The sequence below is a fragment of the Lynx rufus genome, unplaced genomic scaffold (genome assembly GCF_022079265.1).
Source record: "Lynx rufus isolate CCGP_SWC_20201006 ecotype Redwood Valley unplaced genomic scaffold, mLynRuf1.p SCAF_5, whole genome shotgun sequence".
Taxonomy (NCBI): Eukaryota; Metazoa; Chordata; class Mammalia; order Carnivora; family Felidae; genus Lynx; species Lynx rufus.
In genome coordinates this window covers 151347288-151362010 of record NW_025814867.1, presented here as the reverse complement: position 1 = coordinate 151362010, position 14723 = coordinate 151347288, and the positions used below count along the sequence as shown (strand labels likewise).

Here is a 14723-nt window from a genome sequence, read left to right as displayed (position 1 = left end):
CCCACGGTCCTGCCAGCGCCTCCACACCGTCCGCACACGCTCCCGCATACACACTCGAGAACACACACACTTGCACACACACGAGGGAAGCTCACACAAGCACAAAAACGCATGTTCATACACACTAACACACACGCACAGCACAGAGCACACGCTCTGGGCCAGGCCCTGGGCCACTGACCAGATGCACCTCATTTAAATGATTTACAGTTTTCTTAAAAGGATCACAAAAGCAAATCCTAAAAGGAAATACAAGTAGAAGCAAAGGAACCTAACTAGACATGAAACAGATGACAGGCCACGTAGAAAAAAACAAATTCAAGCAACGTTTGAACACAGGACCTTGATTACACTACCTCGGTGGAATATTCCAAGATTGAAAAGAAGTGCAAAGAATTTTTTTCTTAATTTTTCAATGTTAATTTATTTTTGAGACAGAAACAGAGAGACAGAGAGACAGAGAGACAGAGAGACAGAGCGCAAGTCGGGGAGGGGCAGAGAGAGAGGGAGACACAGAATCCAAAGCAGCCTCCAGGCAGGCCCCAAGCTGTCAGCATAGAGCCTGACCAGGGGCTCGAACTCATGAACCATGAGATCACGACCTGACCCGAAGTCAGATGCTCAACCGACTGAGCCACCCAGATACTCTGCAAAGAAATTTTTAATTTTCCCTTACAGGTTTGTGGTTGATAGTGTCAAACGGACAAACAGCACCTTGTGGGTTGTTTTTTTTTTTTAAAGGTGCTTTATTCAGATCTTATGAAAGAGTCTGTTACCATTATCCTCCTTCCTTCCAGAAGACTCTGATGACTTTGAAAGGAAAGTGAGTTTTATGCAGTAAAAGGAGGAAGTCTTAAGAGGGCCTTTCTTCCTGGCTTGTAGATGGCCTCCTTCTCATGGCATCCCAACATGGCCTTTTTCGTGTGTGCATGCAGGAGAGAAAGCTCTCTGGTATCTCTTCCTCTTACAAAGACACCAATCCTATTGAATTAGGGCCCCACCCTTATGACTTGGTTTAACCTCGATTACCTCCCTAACGTGCTGTTTCCAAATACAGTCCCATTCAACATGTGAATTTTAGGGGCGCACAATTCAGTCCATAAACTGTGTTATCCAGGAAAGGTACTTAAACTTTCTTTGCTTTAGTTTGACCATATGAAGGTAGAAATCATAACAGCCTCCCTGCAAGAAAGCTGCTGAGAGGACTAGACGGTTGATGCACACAAAGTGTTTTGTGCCTGGCAGAAAATAAACAATCGATAACATTTCGTATTTAACTCAAAACTTAACTTGTTAATTTTGTCAACTACTTTGGCGAGAGCAAAGTTAGGAGTGCACACATAGAATGTCTTTTTTTTTTTTTTAGACATTGAGAAAATGCACATCTCCATTTATTTTTGCATGGCTGCGGGTGAACCTCAGTGGCCCCCCAATATTTGGGTAACAGAAGAAGTACAACTGTTTATGGAAGGGCCTTGTAACCTGAGTGGAAGGCAGGGCTCCGTTATTTAAATAATCAGCAGTTTGCTGAACCTACCGAATGAAAGTTATCATCATGCTATGGCAGAGATGACACTATACTGTTTCTTTTTGACATCGCGCTCGGTAAATCACCAACGTTCTTCTCCCACACAAACACTTATAAACATAAGTGCGGAACACTTCATTACTGTGCTAATTCAGTGCGGTCCTTACCGAGAATAGCGAGGAGTAAAGAGAAACATCACATCGTTTAGCCCAGCATTTGAAATAAGAAGGCGAGGCCCCTACAGTCAATTCTTTGTCTCTGAATACTGATGGTCCATATTGGTTAATTTTACAGTATTCAAAGTGGTGATGGCGGTTTATATCCATTTCATTTTATTGGCATCGTATTCTCCAGGCGGTTTTGACGTATTATCTGTCTACAGAGTGAATCCCTCTGGCTTTATCCAGCGGGCTCTCTCTTGAGGATGGCTTTCATCATATTGGTATTCTGCTCAAAACATTTCCCATCATAATTTGCTGCTGTGAATCTAAAAATAGAGCTTTGCCTGTTAAACCCTCGTCTTGCAGGCCTGACCCTCTGCCTGCTCGGCCGCTATGACAGATTCCTTAGCGGTGCCGCAGTTAGGTTTCCTGGCTTCTAGACGGACTGGGCTTTGCGCCCACCGCCGTTACACGCCCCCCACCCCCGTCCTTGCTCTTACGTAGTCTTACTCAAAGAACGAAATGGCCACCAAAAAGAGGAGCTAGTTCTAATCACTTCCCTGCAGGTTAAACTCTTGGAAGATTAACCAGAGATCCAAACAGAGAAGTTCTCAGAGGAGAAATTATGAAATTATGAAAGGAAATAATATTTAAAAGATACACACACACACACACACACACACACACACACACACGTGCGCACGCACGGCTTGGGGCTTTGGGGAAATAACTTAGACCATACCACGCTGCTACGAAAACCAAGCAGCCTCCCCCAGCATAAAGTCGAAGGCATGCCTGGACCTGAGAACACTCCAGAAGACCTCTTCCTCCCCGAGTCCCACTTTGCCTCATGCCATCTCGCAGTGACAATCTGCACCACCCAATGTCCCCTCATTTCTTTTGAGACTGTGAGGACAGATTCCCCAGGGATGTACTTTGGACCAAGCTTACCAGATGCGTATCTATTTTATTAGACTTTTCAAACAACCAATTCTTGCCTTTATCCACCCTATTTTTCGTTTGTTGTCTATTTTAGTAATTTGCACACTGACCTTTATTGCCTATTTGCCATGGGTTCATCCTGTTGTTGTTGTTGCTGCTGCTGCTAATTTTTTTCCACTGAGCAGGGCTGACACACACTGTTCCAGGTGTGCAACATAGTGATTCAACTTCTGTATGCCCTGTTGGTCTCTCCTACTTTCTTAAGATGGATACTCTGCACGTTAGTTTTCGGATTTTCTTTCTTTTCTTCTTTTTAAAGATTTTTTTTATGTTTATTTATTTTTGAGAGTGAGAGAGTGAGCACAAGACGGGGAGGGACAGAGAGAAAGACACAGAATCCAAAACAGGCTGCACGCTCCGAGCTGTCAGCACACAGCCCGACATGGGGCTTGAACCCACAAGCAGCGAGATCGTGACCTGAGCCGAAGTCGGACGTTTAACCAACTGAGCCACCCAGGCGCCCCAGACTTTCTTCTTTTCTAACAGAAGCATTTAGACCTATACGTTTTTCTCGCTTTCCATGTATCCTATAATTATGACATTTGACTTTTGATATCATTCAGTTCCAAGTATTATTGAATTTCAGTAGGGTTTCTTGTTTGACAGAAGCTATTTAGAAATGTGATGGTATATTATGAAAGACGTGGTCGTTTTTAAGGTTCATCTTTTTTTTTGTTTTCTGTCCCGTGCATGCAAAGCTCCAGACTTGTATCAACTCATGCACGGAATGCATTCACAGGATTCTCGTCCCCAGCTCTATCCTCTGTAGGATTCCCCACCGTTTTCAGCTCCCAGACACCCGCTGCTCGATCTTCTGTCTAGCAAGACAGGATTTTTCTCTGAATTCTAGCCACTTGTGCCCCGCATGGTCTCACAGACTCGGGTCACTGTCAGGGTAAAGCAGTGAGAAATGAGAAAAACACAACCACAGACTCTTTGCCCACAGTCCCCTTTTCCCATCCTCTGGCCAGATTTTCTCCAGGCTTTCAGTGCCTGTGACATACAGCACACAGAAAAGTTCCCGATGGGGCAACACTGAGGGCTGGGTGAGGAGAGGACGAACCTAGCGGGGACCCCCCCCCCCCACTCTCATCCTCTGGCTCAGAGGGGCACCTTGTCCCAGTGCTGTGGTCAGAAGGACAAGGTTTCTCCCCGAGATTTTGTTGTCAGCACCTGCTGCCGACTTCTATGCTGGGAACACTCAACTGGTTAAAGCCAGATGATGAAAAAGGAAGAAAAGAAAAGGAAAAAACAAGAAATTTACCCCCAAACAAGTTGATCTTCACGTTTGGTACCCCTTTCCCATCTTCCCGCTAGTGTTAGACTTTCTGGAGTCTTTAGGCTGAAGATTTTGTCTAGAGAAGTTAGTTGTTTGTAATCAGCAGGAGAGAAAAGCTGTACTTAATTCTGTCTTCACCAGAACCAGAAGTCCTATCCCTTACTTTTTTAAGTGAACTTATTTTTTATTAAAAATATGGATTTGGGGGGCACCTGGGTGGCTCAGTCAGTTAAGCATCCGACTTCGGCTCAGGTCATGATCTCGTGGTCCGTGGGTTCGAGCCCCACGTCGGGCTCTGTGCTGACAGCTCAGAGCCTGGAGCCTGTTTCAGATTCTGTGTCTCCCTCTTTCTCTGACCCTCCCCTGTTCATGCTCTCTCTCCCTCTCTCTCTGTCTCAAAAATAAATAAACGTTAAAAAAAAATGCATGGATTTTGTAATTTTCCAGCACCTAGTTTATATTTTAGCCGTGGGTCCTTCATAGATAGTCCGGGATAACACTGGAAACAGAAACCTCCCACTTTCCTTCCTAAGGACTCAAGCCAAATTCCACACATGAATGAAATCATATGATATTTGTCTTTCTCCGACTGACTTATTTCACTTAGCATAATACCCTCTAGCTCTATCCACATTGTTGCAAATGGAAAGATTTCATTCTTTTTCATCAATGAGTAGCATTCCATTGTATATATACACCACATCTTCTTTATCCATTCATCTGTTGATGGACATTTAGGCTCTTTCTATCATTTGGCTGTTGTTGATAGTGCTGCTATAAACATTGGGGTGCATGTGCCCCTTTGAATCTCAACAGAGAACACAGGGAAAAGAAGGAAAAAGAAGATAAAAACAGAGGGAGACAAACCATAAGAGACTCTTAAATACAGAGAACAAACCGAGGGCTGCTGGAGAGGAGTTGGGTGGGGGGAGGGGTTAGATGGGGGGGGGAGAATTAAAAAGGACACTTTTCAAGATGAGCACCGGGTGTCATATGTAAGCGATGGATCACTGGTTCTACTCCTGAAGCCAAGACTACACTGCGTGTTAACTAACTTGAATTTAATTTTTTTTTTTATGTTTCTCATGTTTATTTATTATATTTGCGACAGAGAGAGTGTGAGTGGAGGAGGGGCAGAGACAGAAGGAGACACAGAATCTGAAGCAGGCTCCAGGCTCTGAGCTGTCAGCGCAGAGCCCAATGTGGGGCTCGGACCCATGAACCATGAGATCATGACCTGAGCCGAAGTCAAATGCTCAACTGACTGAGCCACCTAGGCACCCCTTGAATTTAAATTTTAAAAAAAGGACTCACAAGCCATCTTTTTCCTGAATAACAGATCTGAGACATTACCAACCAACAATGTTAATTAAACTGCTTCTCTATAGTTTTCCTAAGTCAAGTCTTTTGACTTGACAACGAGTAGTGTTTGGGAAACTACAATGTTGAAGCGCTGTGCTAAATGCTAGGAACATGGAAATAAACAAGACCTACCAGCCCCAGTGTGATCCCAATTCAACAAGGGAAACGGACACTTAGAGGCAACTGCAAACAGTGGGATAAGGACCATGAGAGGGTATCACTGGAGTGTTATGGCACCCTGGGCTCTATAGTTTCAGCTAGGGACTGGTCAGTCACAGAGTGCTCCAGAAAGAAGATGATAAATTAGCGCTTGAAAGATGAGCGGGATCCCATTGGGAGAAGGATGTTCAAGATAGAGCAAAGAGATGAACACAGGCATAAAAGCACAAATGCCAATGGCGGGAGAGTCAGTATGCCCGGAGAGTGGAGAGCGATCAGAACTGGAGATCAGCTTTTTCACATTTCGCTCTTCATCAAAAGAAGCGTCTCTTTTTCCAGAGAGATGTTTACTCACTAAACACCTAATGCAGGGGACTCCATGACTGTCTTCTTGATATGGAAAATAACACAACATACATACGCACTGATGTAACCTTGGCAGCTCTTTCTTACAATATTAACCCAGTTGGTTGTATTTTGTTACTTTTTCAAATTCGATGAAAATCACATCTTTAAAGAATGGATTAGAACCAATGGCAATGTGTAGAATAGGAATCTTTCTGCAAAAAAGGAAAATTATCAATTTACACTAAAAACTCTTTTTAATATTGTACTATTGGATAAGTACATTAATATTATTTCTTATCCCTTTTTAAATGAATTAGGACACCACAAAATGAATAAAAAAAGGAAAAGCATCCAGGAGCATTCATTTAAATCTCACCTATTCACCTTTTTATTACAAAAATTAAACAATCTCATTAAAATGCTACTATGAAAACATATTTTACTATCCCTATAGAATTCAATAAGTTATTCGTTTGCTAGGTACATAACAAAGTAACACAGACTGGGAGGCTTAAATAACATAAATTTATTGCCTCATAATTCTGGAGGCAGGAAGTCCAAGATCAAGGTAGGGTTGGTTGCTGTGGAGGCCTCTGTCTTTGTCATGCCAATGACCATCTTCTTCCTGTGTCTTCACATGGTCTTTCCTCTGTACATATCTATGTCCTAATCCACTCTTACAAAGACTCTGATCATATTGGATTAGAACCCATCCTGATCATCCCATTTTAATGGAATTATCTCTTTAAAGACCCTATCTTTAAAAACACAGTCTGAAATACTGGGGGTTAGTACATCAACATAGGAAATTTTAAGGGAACAATTCAGTTCCTAACAGTACACAGTTTCCACAAACCAAGTCAGTATTTACATTTCCCTCAACAAATAACCCCATCACATACCTTCGAATCACTTTGCTTTATTGAATAAGTAAACTGTGGCATTTCCATTGAATGAAATAGTGTAATTGCCATATAAATGGAGTAACCAAAAAATTATACTGAAGAAAAACATTTATATTTGCCTGTGTAGTTGCCTTGATCAATGCTGTTTATTTCTCGATTTGAGTTACTATCTAATAACCTTTTATTTCATTCTGAAGGGCTCTCTTTAGTACCTCTCGTGGAGTAGGACTGCCAGAAATCAGTTCAGTTTTTGTTTACCGTGAAATGTCTTAATTCCTCTTTCTTGTGTGAAAGACAAAATTGCTGGATGTAGGGTCCTTGACATATAGTCTTTGTCTTTAAGTGCTTGCAATGTGTCTTCTCACTGCCTCCTGGCTTCCATGGTTTTTGACGAGAAACCAGATGATGATATTGTTGTAGATCCCTTGTGTGTGATCGTCGTCTATCTTGCTGCTTTTAAGATTCTCTCTTTGGGGCGCCTGGGTGGCGCAGTCAGTTAAGCGTCCGACTTCAGCCAGGTCACGATCTCGCGGTCCGTGAGTTCGAGCCCCGCGTCGGGCTCTGGGCTGATGGCTCAGAGCCTGGAGCCTGTTTCCGATTCTGTGTCTCCCTCTCTCTCTGCCCCTCCCCCGTTCATGCTCTGTCTCTCTCTGTCCCAAAAATAAATAAACGTTGAAAAAAAAAAATTTTTAAAAAGATTCTCTCTTTGTCGGGGCGCCTGGGTGGCTCAGTCGGTCGGTTAAGCGTCCGACTTCGGCTCAGGTCATGATCTCACGGTCCGTGGGTTCGAGCCCCGTGTCGGGCTCTGTGCTGACAGCTCAGAGCCTGGAGCCTGTTTCCGATTCTGTCTCCCTCTCTCTCTGACCCTCCCCCGTTCATGCTCTGTCTCTCTCTGTCTCAAAAATAAATAAACGTTAAAAAAAATTTAATAAAAAAAGATTCTCTCTTTGTCATTGTGTTTCAACAGCTTGATTATTGACGTGTCTGAGTATGAATCTCTTGCGTTAATCTTACCTGGAGTTTGATAAACTTCTTGTGAGTGTAGACCAGTGGTTTCCATTAAATTTAAGATGTTTTTAGCCATCGTGTCAAGTATTTCTTCTCCCCCTTTCTCTCTCTACTCTCCTTCTGAGATTTCCATTACGCATATGATATGATCGATGGTGTCCCACACGTCTCTGAAGCTTAGCTCAGTTTCCTTCTTTCTTCTCTCCTTCTGTCCCTCAGATTGGAGACAATCACAATTGACCTGTCTTCAAGCTCATGATTCTTTCTTCTGCCAGTTCAAATCTGCTGTTGAGTACCTCCAGTGCATTTTTCATTCATCTATTATACATTCCAACTCTAGAATTTAATATAATTTAATTTATATTTGTTTTATATATGATTTGTATTTCTTTATTGATATCCTCAATTTGGTGAGACATCATTCTCGTAATTTCCTTTATTTTTTTTTTCACATATTTACACTAGCGAGTCAGGTGAGTCCAATGTCTCAGCTTCTAGGACAGTTTCAATGGACTGCTTTCTTCCTATACATGGGCCATACTTCCTTTTTTCTTCATAGGTCTCATAAATCTTTAAAGCCAGCATTTTAAATAATATAATGTGGCAACCCTAAAAATCAGATTCTCCCTCCTCTCCAGGGTTTTTTGTTGCTGTTGCTGTTTGTTTAGTGACTTAGCGTGAGATTCAGGAAGTCTGTATAGTTTTGTATATAGCCCCCTGAAATCTTTGCTCAGTTAGCTTTGTAATCAGCTAATGACTGGACAAAGGTTTCCTTAAATGCTTGGAATCAGTAAGTCTCCAGTCTCTGCTAAGGAGTGCTGCGTGCATGGTGGGGGGGGGGGGGGGGTGCAGGCCTTCAACACTGAGGTAGGAACTTTACAGCCTTGCCTTCACCTTCACTTCCTGCTTGCTCAGAGGCTCAAGGTCAGCCAGAGACAAGAGCTCAGGGCCTTCTCAGGTCTTTCCTGGGCATGTACACAGTCCTAAACATGCATGTGGTCTTCTAGATTCTCAGGAATATGTCAGAGTTTTTCCAAGTTCCTTACGGACATCTTTCTCCAGCTTTTCCTTTTGTTTCTTGGTTAGCTTGTTGTTTTCCCCAACTGTTATCACTGCCCCCCAAGCAGCTGCAATATTAAACGACTGCCTGGCTGTTTCTGACAACTGACCCAAGGTAAAAGGCTGCCTGCATTGAGTGAGCTCTCTGCCAGGTCACACAAAGACAAGCCTTGCAAGCGGGGTTTTCTAGGGAACCGCCAGACACATGAAGTAATGACAGTTCTGAGAACGGGGCTTTGAAAGAGCTCCACCCGTGTTCTGACCTGCGCTAGCTGTTAGGCTGCTGGTTTTCACCACGATTTGGGGCTGTTGGTTTTTGAGGCTCGTGGAGCTGAGCAGGGGGAGTTAAAATTCCACACCGTTCAGGGTTCTTACTAAAGTTCAGCTATTTTGTTCCTAAGGAAGCTCCCCTGGAATTCGTTTACAGAGCTCTAAAAGAGTTTGTTTGGTCCGTGCTTGCCACTGCTCTCATTGCTTTTATGGGGGAGAAGGTTTTCAGAGGTTCCTCCCCTCCCCCCGCCGGCCTTCCTGGTGACATCCTCTTGGCTGCACCCGCTGTTGTTTCTTCATACCTGTATCCCAAGTGTCTGATTCTCTCTTCAGCCAGCTCCAACAGATGTTGAAGGTCCATTTAGATTTTAACTTTAGTAACGGTAGATTTTATTCCTCACTGCATTTGGTTACGTATATAGCCAGAATGGAAAGCCTAGGCGGATTTTATGTTATTTGACCATCGCTGGCTTCTAATCACTTCACAATAAACGTGTACCTCCTTTATGGGGAAAAAAAAAAAAGTTACTGAAGTTATTTTATCACCTTTTCCCCTTGACTTCCTGTGTACTCTTCATTCTGAGCCCATATGTCCCTGCCATCATCTGTCTTCCCCCGTCACACCCGAACACACACGAAGACTTGGCAGTTCGGACGAGAAACGCTGGTCGGGAAATAAAAAGCAAGACGGCGCCCTTTTCTTTTCCGTATCTAGAAGTCCTGCAGTACTTGTGTTAGAGGCATAAAAGGGGGCTTTTGTGGGTTAGCCAGACAGACATTGCCAAAGGGAAGCATTCGGTTTGGGGATTAAGGAGAAGAACCCAGGGCTGGAGTGAGGGCAGCGCTGACTCGGGCCCTGACAGCTGAGCGGGGTAAATCACGTAAGTCCCTGGCACCCCGGTTTCTTCTTCTAGTCGCACGGAGCAAGTGCCATGCTCTGAAATCATCCTGTAGCTCTGAATCCTCCGTGGAAACACCCACACATATTCTCTTCTCCCCTCTCCCCCTGCACTCCACACAAAGCAGTTGCCTGATACACCTTATCGGCTGTCTCAATACGCGACATGTGGACTGACTGGCTGTTTCCTGGAATGAATGAACACTGACCACGGGACAACTTTTGTGCGTCACAGGTAGCTTGGCCTTGAAGGACCCCTTACTCATTTTTTTTTAAGTTTTAATTACATGACATTTTACAATCTTATTAGAGTAAGGGTGACTATTTTAATGTTTTCTTCTACCTAAAATTTCCTTGTTTTCTTCTGATTTTAAAAGAATTTTTATAGGTCCCTAAAAAGCAGTTGTGGGCCCTAGGCCCCGGACCTGCCTAGCCAATGGAGAAGTCATCCCTGAGGATGGGTGGAGTTTCCCCCATTCTGTCATTTCATATTTTTAAAAAAGCTGCTCCTGGGGCGCCTGGGTGGCTCCGTCGGTTAAGCACCTTACTTCGGCTCAGGTCACGATCTTAGGGTTCATGGGTTCGAGCCCCGCGTCGGGCTGTGTGCTGACAGCTGGGAGCCTGGAGCCCGCTTCGGATTCTGTGTCTCCCTCTCTCTCTCTGCTCCTTCCCCACTCGTGCTGTCTCTCTCTGTCTCTCAAAAATAAATAAACGTTAAAAAAAAAGCTGCTCCTGACTCCTGGGCTGCAGTCGCTCAGCTGCCATTTCTGTGCAAACCAGGAAAAGGTTTCTTATGTTTAAGAAGAAGGGACAAGCCTTGAAAGTATTATGGTTATTGCACAGTCTGAATAACTATCCTCACTGGGCCCCGGGGCAAGTACAGAGTCGGGGGCGGGGGGGGGGGGGCATCCCTTCCAACGTCACCTTGGGCGGCAGTCGGGGCCTGCACGGCACGATGGGAGGAGAGTAACGCTGATCCATGACGTTCGGCTGGAGGACCTCCCGGGTGTAGTTCCATAAGCCAAACTTCACTCTAAGTCGATGGCCGGGAGGCTCACGTCTCCGTAGGGCTCAGGCGAAGCCCCGAAAGCCACGGGAGGCCAGACGCGCGGCCTCCGGGGTCTCCCGGCGCGAAAAGCGGACAGGGCACGAGCACACGTGACTGTGCACCTGTGCGCACGTGCCTTCCCGTGCGTGTGCACGGCCTCGCGGGCACGCGGGGCTGGCTGTGAGCCAGGACGCTCCCACGGCGCCCTGGCGCTCCCCCCTCCCCGCCCCGCGAAGTCCCGGCAGCGCCACCGCACACGCCGGTAGTAGCGTCCGTCTGCAGCACGACTCACTCTCGGTCCTAAGCCCTGAGCCCCTGTGCGGGCCGCAGCCTGAGCAGCTCGGGGCCGCGACCACCGCCCGCCCGCTGGGCCCACTTGCCAAGGGCAAGGCCGCACTCACTAAAGCCTCCGTCCGTCCCCTTCCTTGCAGGAATGACGTGCCAAGCCCGGAGCTCCTACGTCACCAGTGAGATCCTGTGGGGTTACCGCTTCACACCTGTCCTGACGCTGGAAGACGGCTTCTATGAGGTCGACTATAACAGCTTCCACGAGACCTACGAGACCAGCACCCCATCTCTCAGTGCCAAAGAGCTGGCCGAGCTGGCCAGCCGGGCGGAGCTGCCCCTGAGTTGGTCCGTGTCCAGCAAACTCAACCAGCGCGCGGACCCGGAGACGGAAGAGGAGGAGAAGAACCTCGAGGAGCAAACAGAAAGGAATGGTGACGTGGCAAACCTAGAAAACGAATCCAGAGTCTAGTCGCCTCGCCCGGCGGCTCCTCCTCCCCTCCCCCCCCCCCCCCGCACAACCCCTCCTCGTCTCTCATGCTCTCTCTCTTTTGTCTCTCTTCCTTGGTTGTGTATGGATTTACATTTAGTTTTGACATCGCCAGAAAGCGAGTCTTCGAGGTGTAAAATATCTACCTGCCCTCTCTCAGTTTTGCAGATGGACGAGGCAGACACAGATTTGGTGAAGGTGCCAAGCGCCCTCCCTCGCGGCCCCAGCTTGCTCTCTTCCCGAAAAACCACGCATCCGACTCCTAGGGACTTAAGCTACTTACCTGCATGTCTTGGACAATAGCAGATCACTCAAAGAGTGTGTCAGAGATTTCACCTGGGATAGGACAAGTTAGGTCTCTGGTGCCTATTTCCTCATGCAGTGAGACATAGCGTATAACCCTCGGTTTTATAGATCCCAGTAAATTCCATCTGCAGGGCGACGTGCCTGCCCCCTACAGGCATTGCAGTTATAGGACCCGGGTCAGGTAAAGACAAAACACTGTACATATATATGCCTTATGTAATTATTTTTCTTTTTGCAGTCAGTAATAAAACACAGCATGTACGAAAAGTACTGTAGGACAGAACTTTCAAATAATGTACATAGATGTATAATTAATGTAGGTTTAGATATATAACTTTAGAAATAAGATGCAAAAAAAAAAAAAAAAAAGATTCCCAATGTACAGCAGGCATTTCTGTTCTGATGTCTTTGCTTTCTGAATTTCTTTGGTCCCATCGATCACTGGCCCTTAGTGCATGGCCTTTGTTCTGTGTCCCAGACTGGTAGTGTTTGGGTACCTCACTGTTCCCTTGCTTATCCTCTCACTGAATCTAATAAGCCATAGGTCTGGGGGAAGTTAGGCGGTCCGGTACATGGCAAAACCCACCACCAATATGCTGAGATACTGTGAAATGTTTACAAAACTGAGGTCTCTTTCTTTTTCTTTCTTTTTTTTTTTTTTTTTTTTTTTTTTAGTAACAGGAGCCTCACTGACTAGCCTGGGAGAATATTCCAGGGGGACGACACTCTCTGGCATGTCAGCAATGATGTGTTTATGCTTTTCACATGAGCTGTCACCCTTTGTAGTACAAGAGTTTGGGAAACTCTTCTCCTGCAAACCCATGGATTCCCCAGCTGTTCCACTCTGTAATTGTGAGAAACTATAGACCTAAAAAAATCAGACATGGTAATTTAGCAGAAGACGGTTCGGGTCTAAAGCCATGACATTCATGAAGGCGTGCAGTGGGTGACATGTATTATAATCATTCACCTCACACACTTTGACTCCATCCGGCTCTCTCCCTGCCCCTCTAGCTTATCCATCAGCATTTTTCGCATTTGTATTTATTATTATTCGTCTTCTTTTATTATTCTGAAATGACCAGAGTTCAAGGGTCAAAGATTAAATCAACAATCTAGGTGACTATGAAATCTCTCTAGAGCATGAAATCTCTCTAGAGACATCCAAAGTGTCTCCCAATCAGAAGAAAACAAGCAAAAAAACTGCAGCCTTAATTAATTTTAATCTGTGAAGATAAATGGAAAGAGAGAGATTAAGAGAGAGAAGAGAAGGAAGGAAGGAAGGAAGGAAGGAAGGAAGGAAGGAAGGAATTTTGTACTAAAAAATCTAAATTTCAAAATGAAAAAAAAATTTCAAGTGAAACGATAAGGAAGAGGATGTTAGACAAAAATCTCAAGGGCAGGTGGAAATTTTGCACTGTAACAGATCTTTCACATTAATTTCGCAATTTTAAACTCTTTATTCCCTAAACAGTCGCCCATCATAAATATTCATTGGCTGAACTCAAGTTCATTTTCAGCTCCCACAGCTGTGCTCAGTTTGAAGCTTTGTGCCTTGGAGGTCAAAGAACTCAAACTAGCTATCACTCCCTGTTGCCCTTGACTTCCCTGACCAGATTGCACAGGGCTTCGCTGTAGTTCGGGGACTTGGCTACTAAAAAGCATGTCCCAGAGACAAGGAAAGTGGCTCCTCAATTTAACACAGGGGTCTCTCTTCTCCCACGTCCTTGACCTTGCATCAGGACAACTGCTTCTTGGCACTGACTTAACCAAAAACAAATCTGTTGGCCACGTAGCCCTTTCCTGTTGGCCAGCATTTCACTTTCTGCATTGAATACCTGTCGAATCATTTATTCATTCCACACACTCCGAGGAGGGCGTTGTAGTCCAGGAGGAGGAGGAGGGAGCCCCATACACTTCCTGCCAGGCTGTTGGGAGGTACGGTGGCCTTACCTCGCTGTAGCCTTATGAAGGGCGCCCTTGACTTGGGGGCGCTAACCCCGCAACATCACCAGAGTTGCAGGGAAGGCACCGTAGCACAAAGCAAGATGAGGCAGGGGCTCATTAGCGAATTAGCTCTTGATGACTCAGTGGGCCTTTTTTTACTCCGTTACTAAGGTTCAAAGGACAGCACACACCCTGTTGTCTGGTTGGAAGAACAGTTTGGGGCCCTTTAGCACAACTGAACGAAGAGCCTTGGTGACCCTTTGGTCATGCACATGTGTCGGTTCTGTATCTGTGACAGGGCACCCAGGTGTGAGGTCTCTGCCTATTTCTCATCGTCTTTTGTGTCAATGTAGTTGAAGACAGAACATGAACCAAATCTCGTTTTTGTAACGTGAGCCTCTGGATCGTTAAACAAGGATGCTCCAGAAGAACCTTTTACTAGAATGTCCCTATCAAACGTGTCTATTTTTCTACAATTATTGATAACACAGTTTAACAGTGTATTTTGTGTCAACTGTTAACATTTGGAATTGAAAGAAGTTCATTAAGACTGAATTTTCTAAGCAGCAAGTATTGAATGGTGTTTTTCATTAAGACCGTACAACAAAGATGAGCCCATGATTTCTACTCATTCTATTCCGCCATGGCCAGTCCCCATTCAGTCACTT

General features: G+C 45.1%; 1 protein-coding gene across 1 annotated transcript in view; it reads left to right on the top strand.

The window, feature by feature from the left end:
* KCNJ6 (potassium inwardly rectifying channel subfamily J member 6) overlaps positions 1-11784 on the top strand; it is a 72683-nt gene extending 60899 nt beyond the window's left edge. The window contains exon 3 of the mRNA XM_047100486.1: positions 11459-11784. Within this exon, the coding sequence (XP_046956442.1) occupies positions 11459-11784 (326 nt within the window). The remainder of the gene's footprint in view (positions 1-11458) is intronic.
* The last annotated feature ends 2939 nt before the right edge of the window (positions 11785-14723 follow it).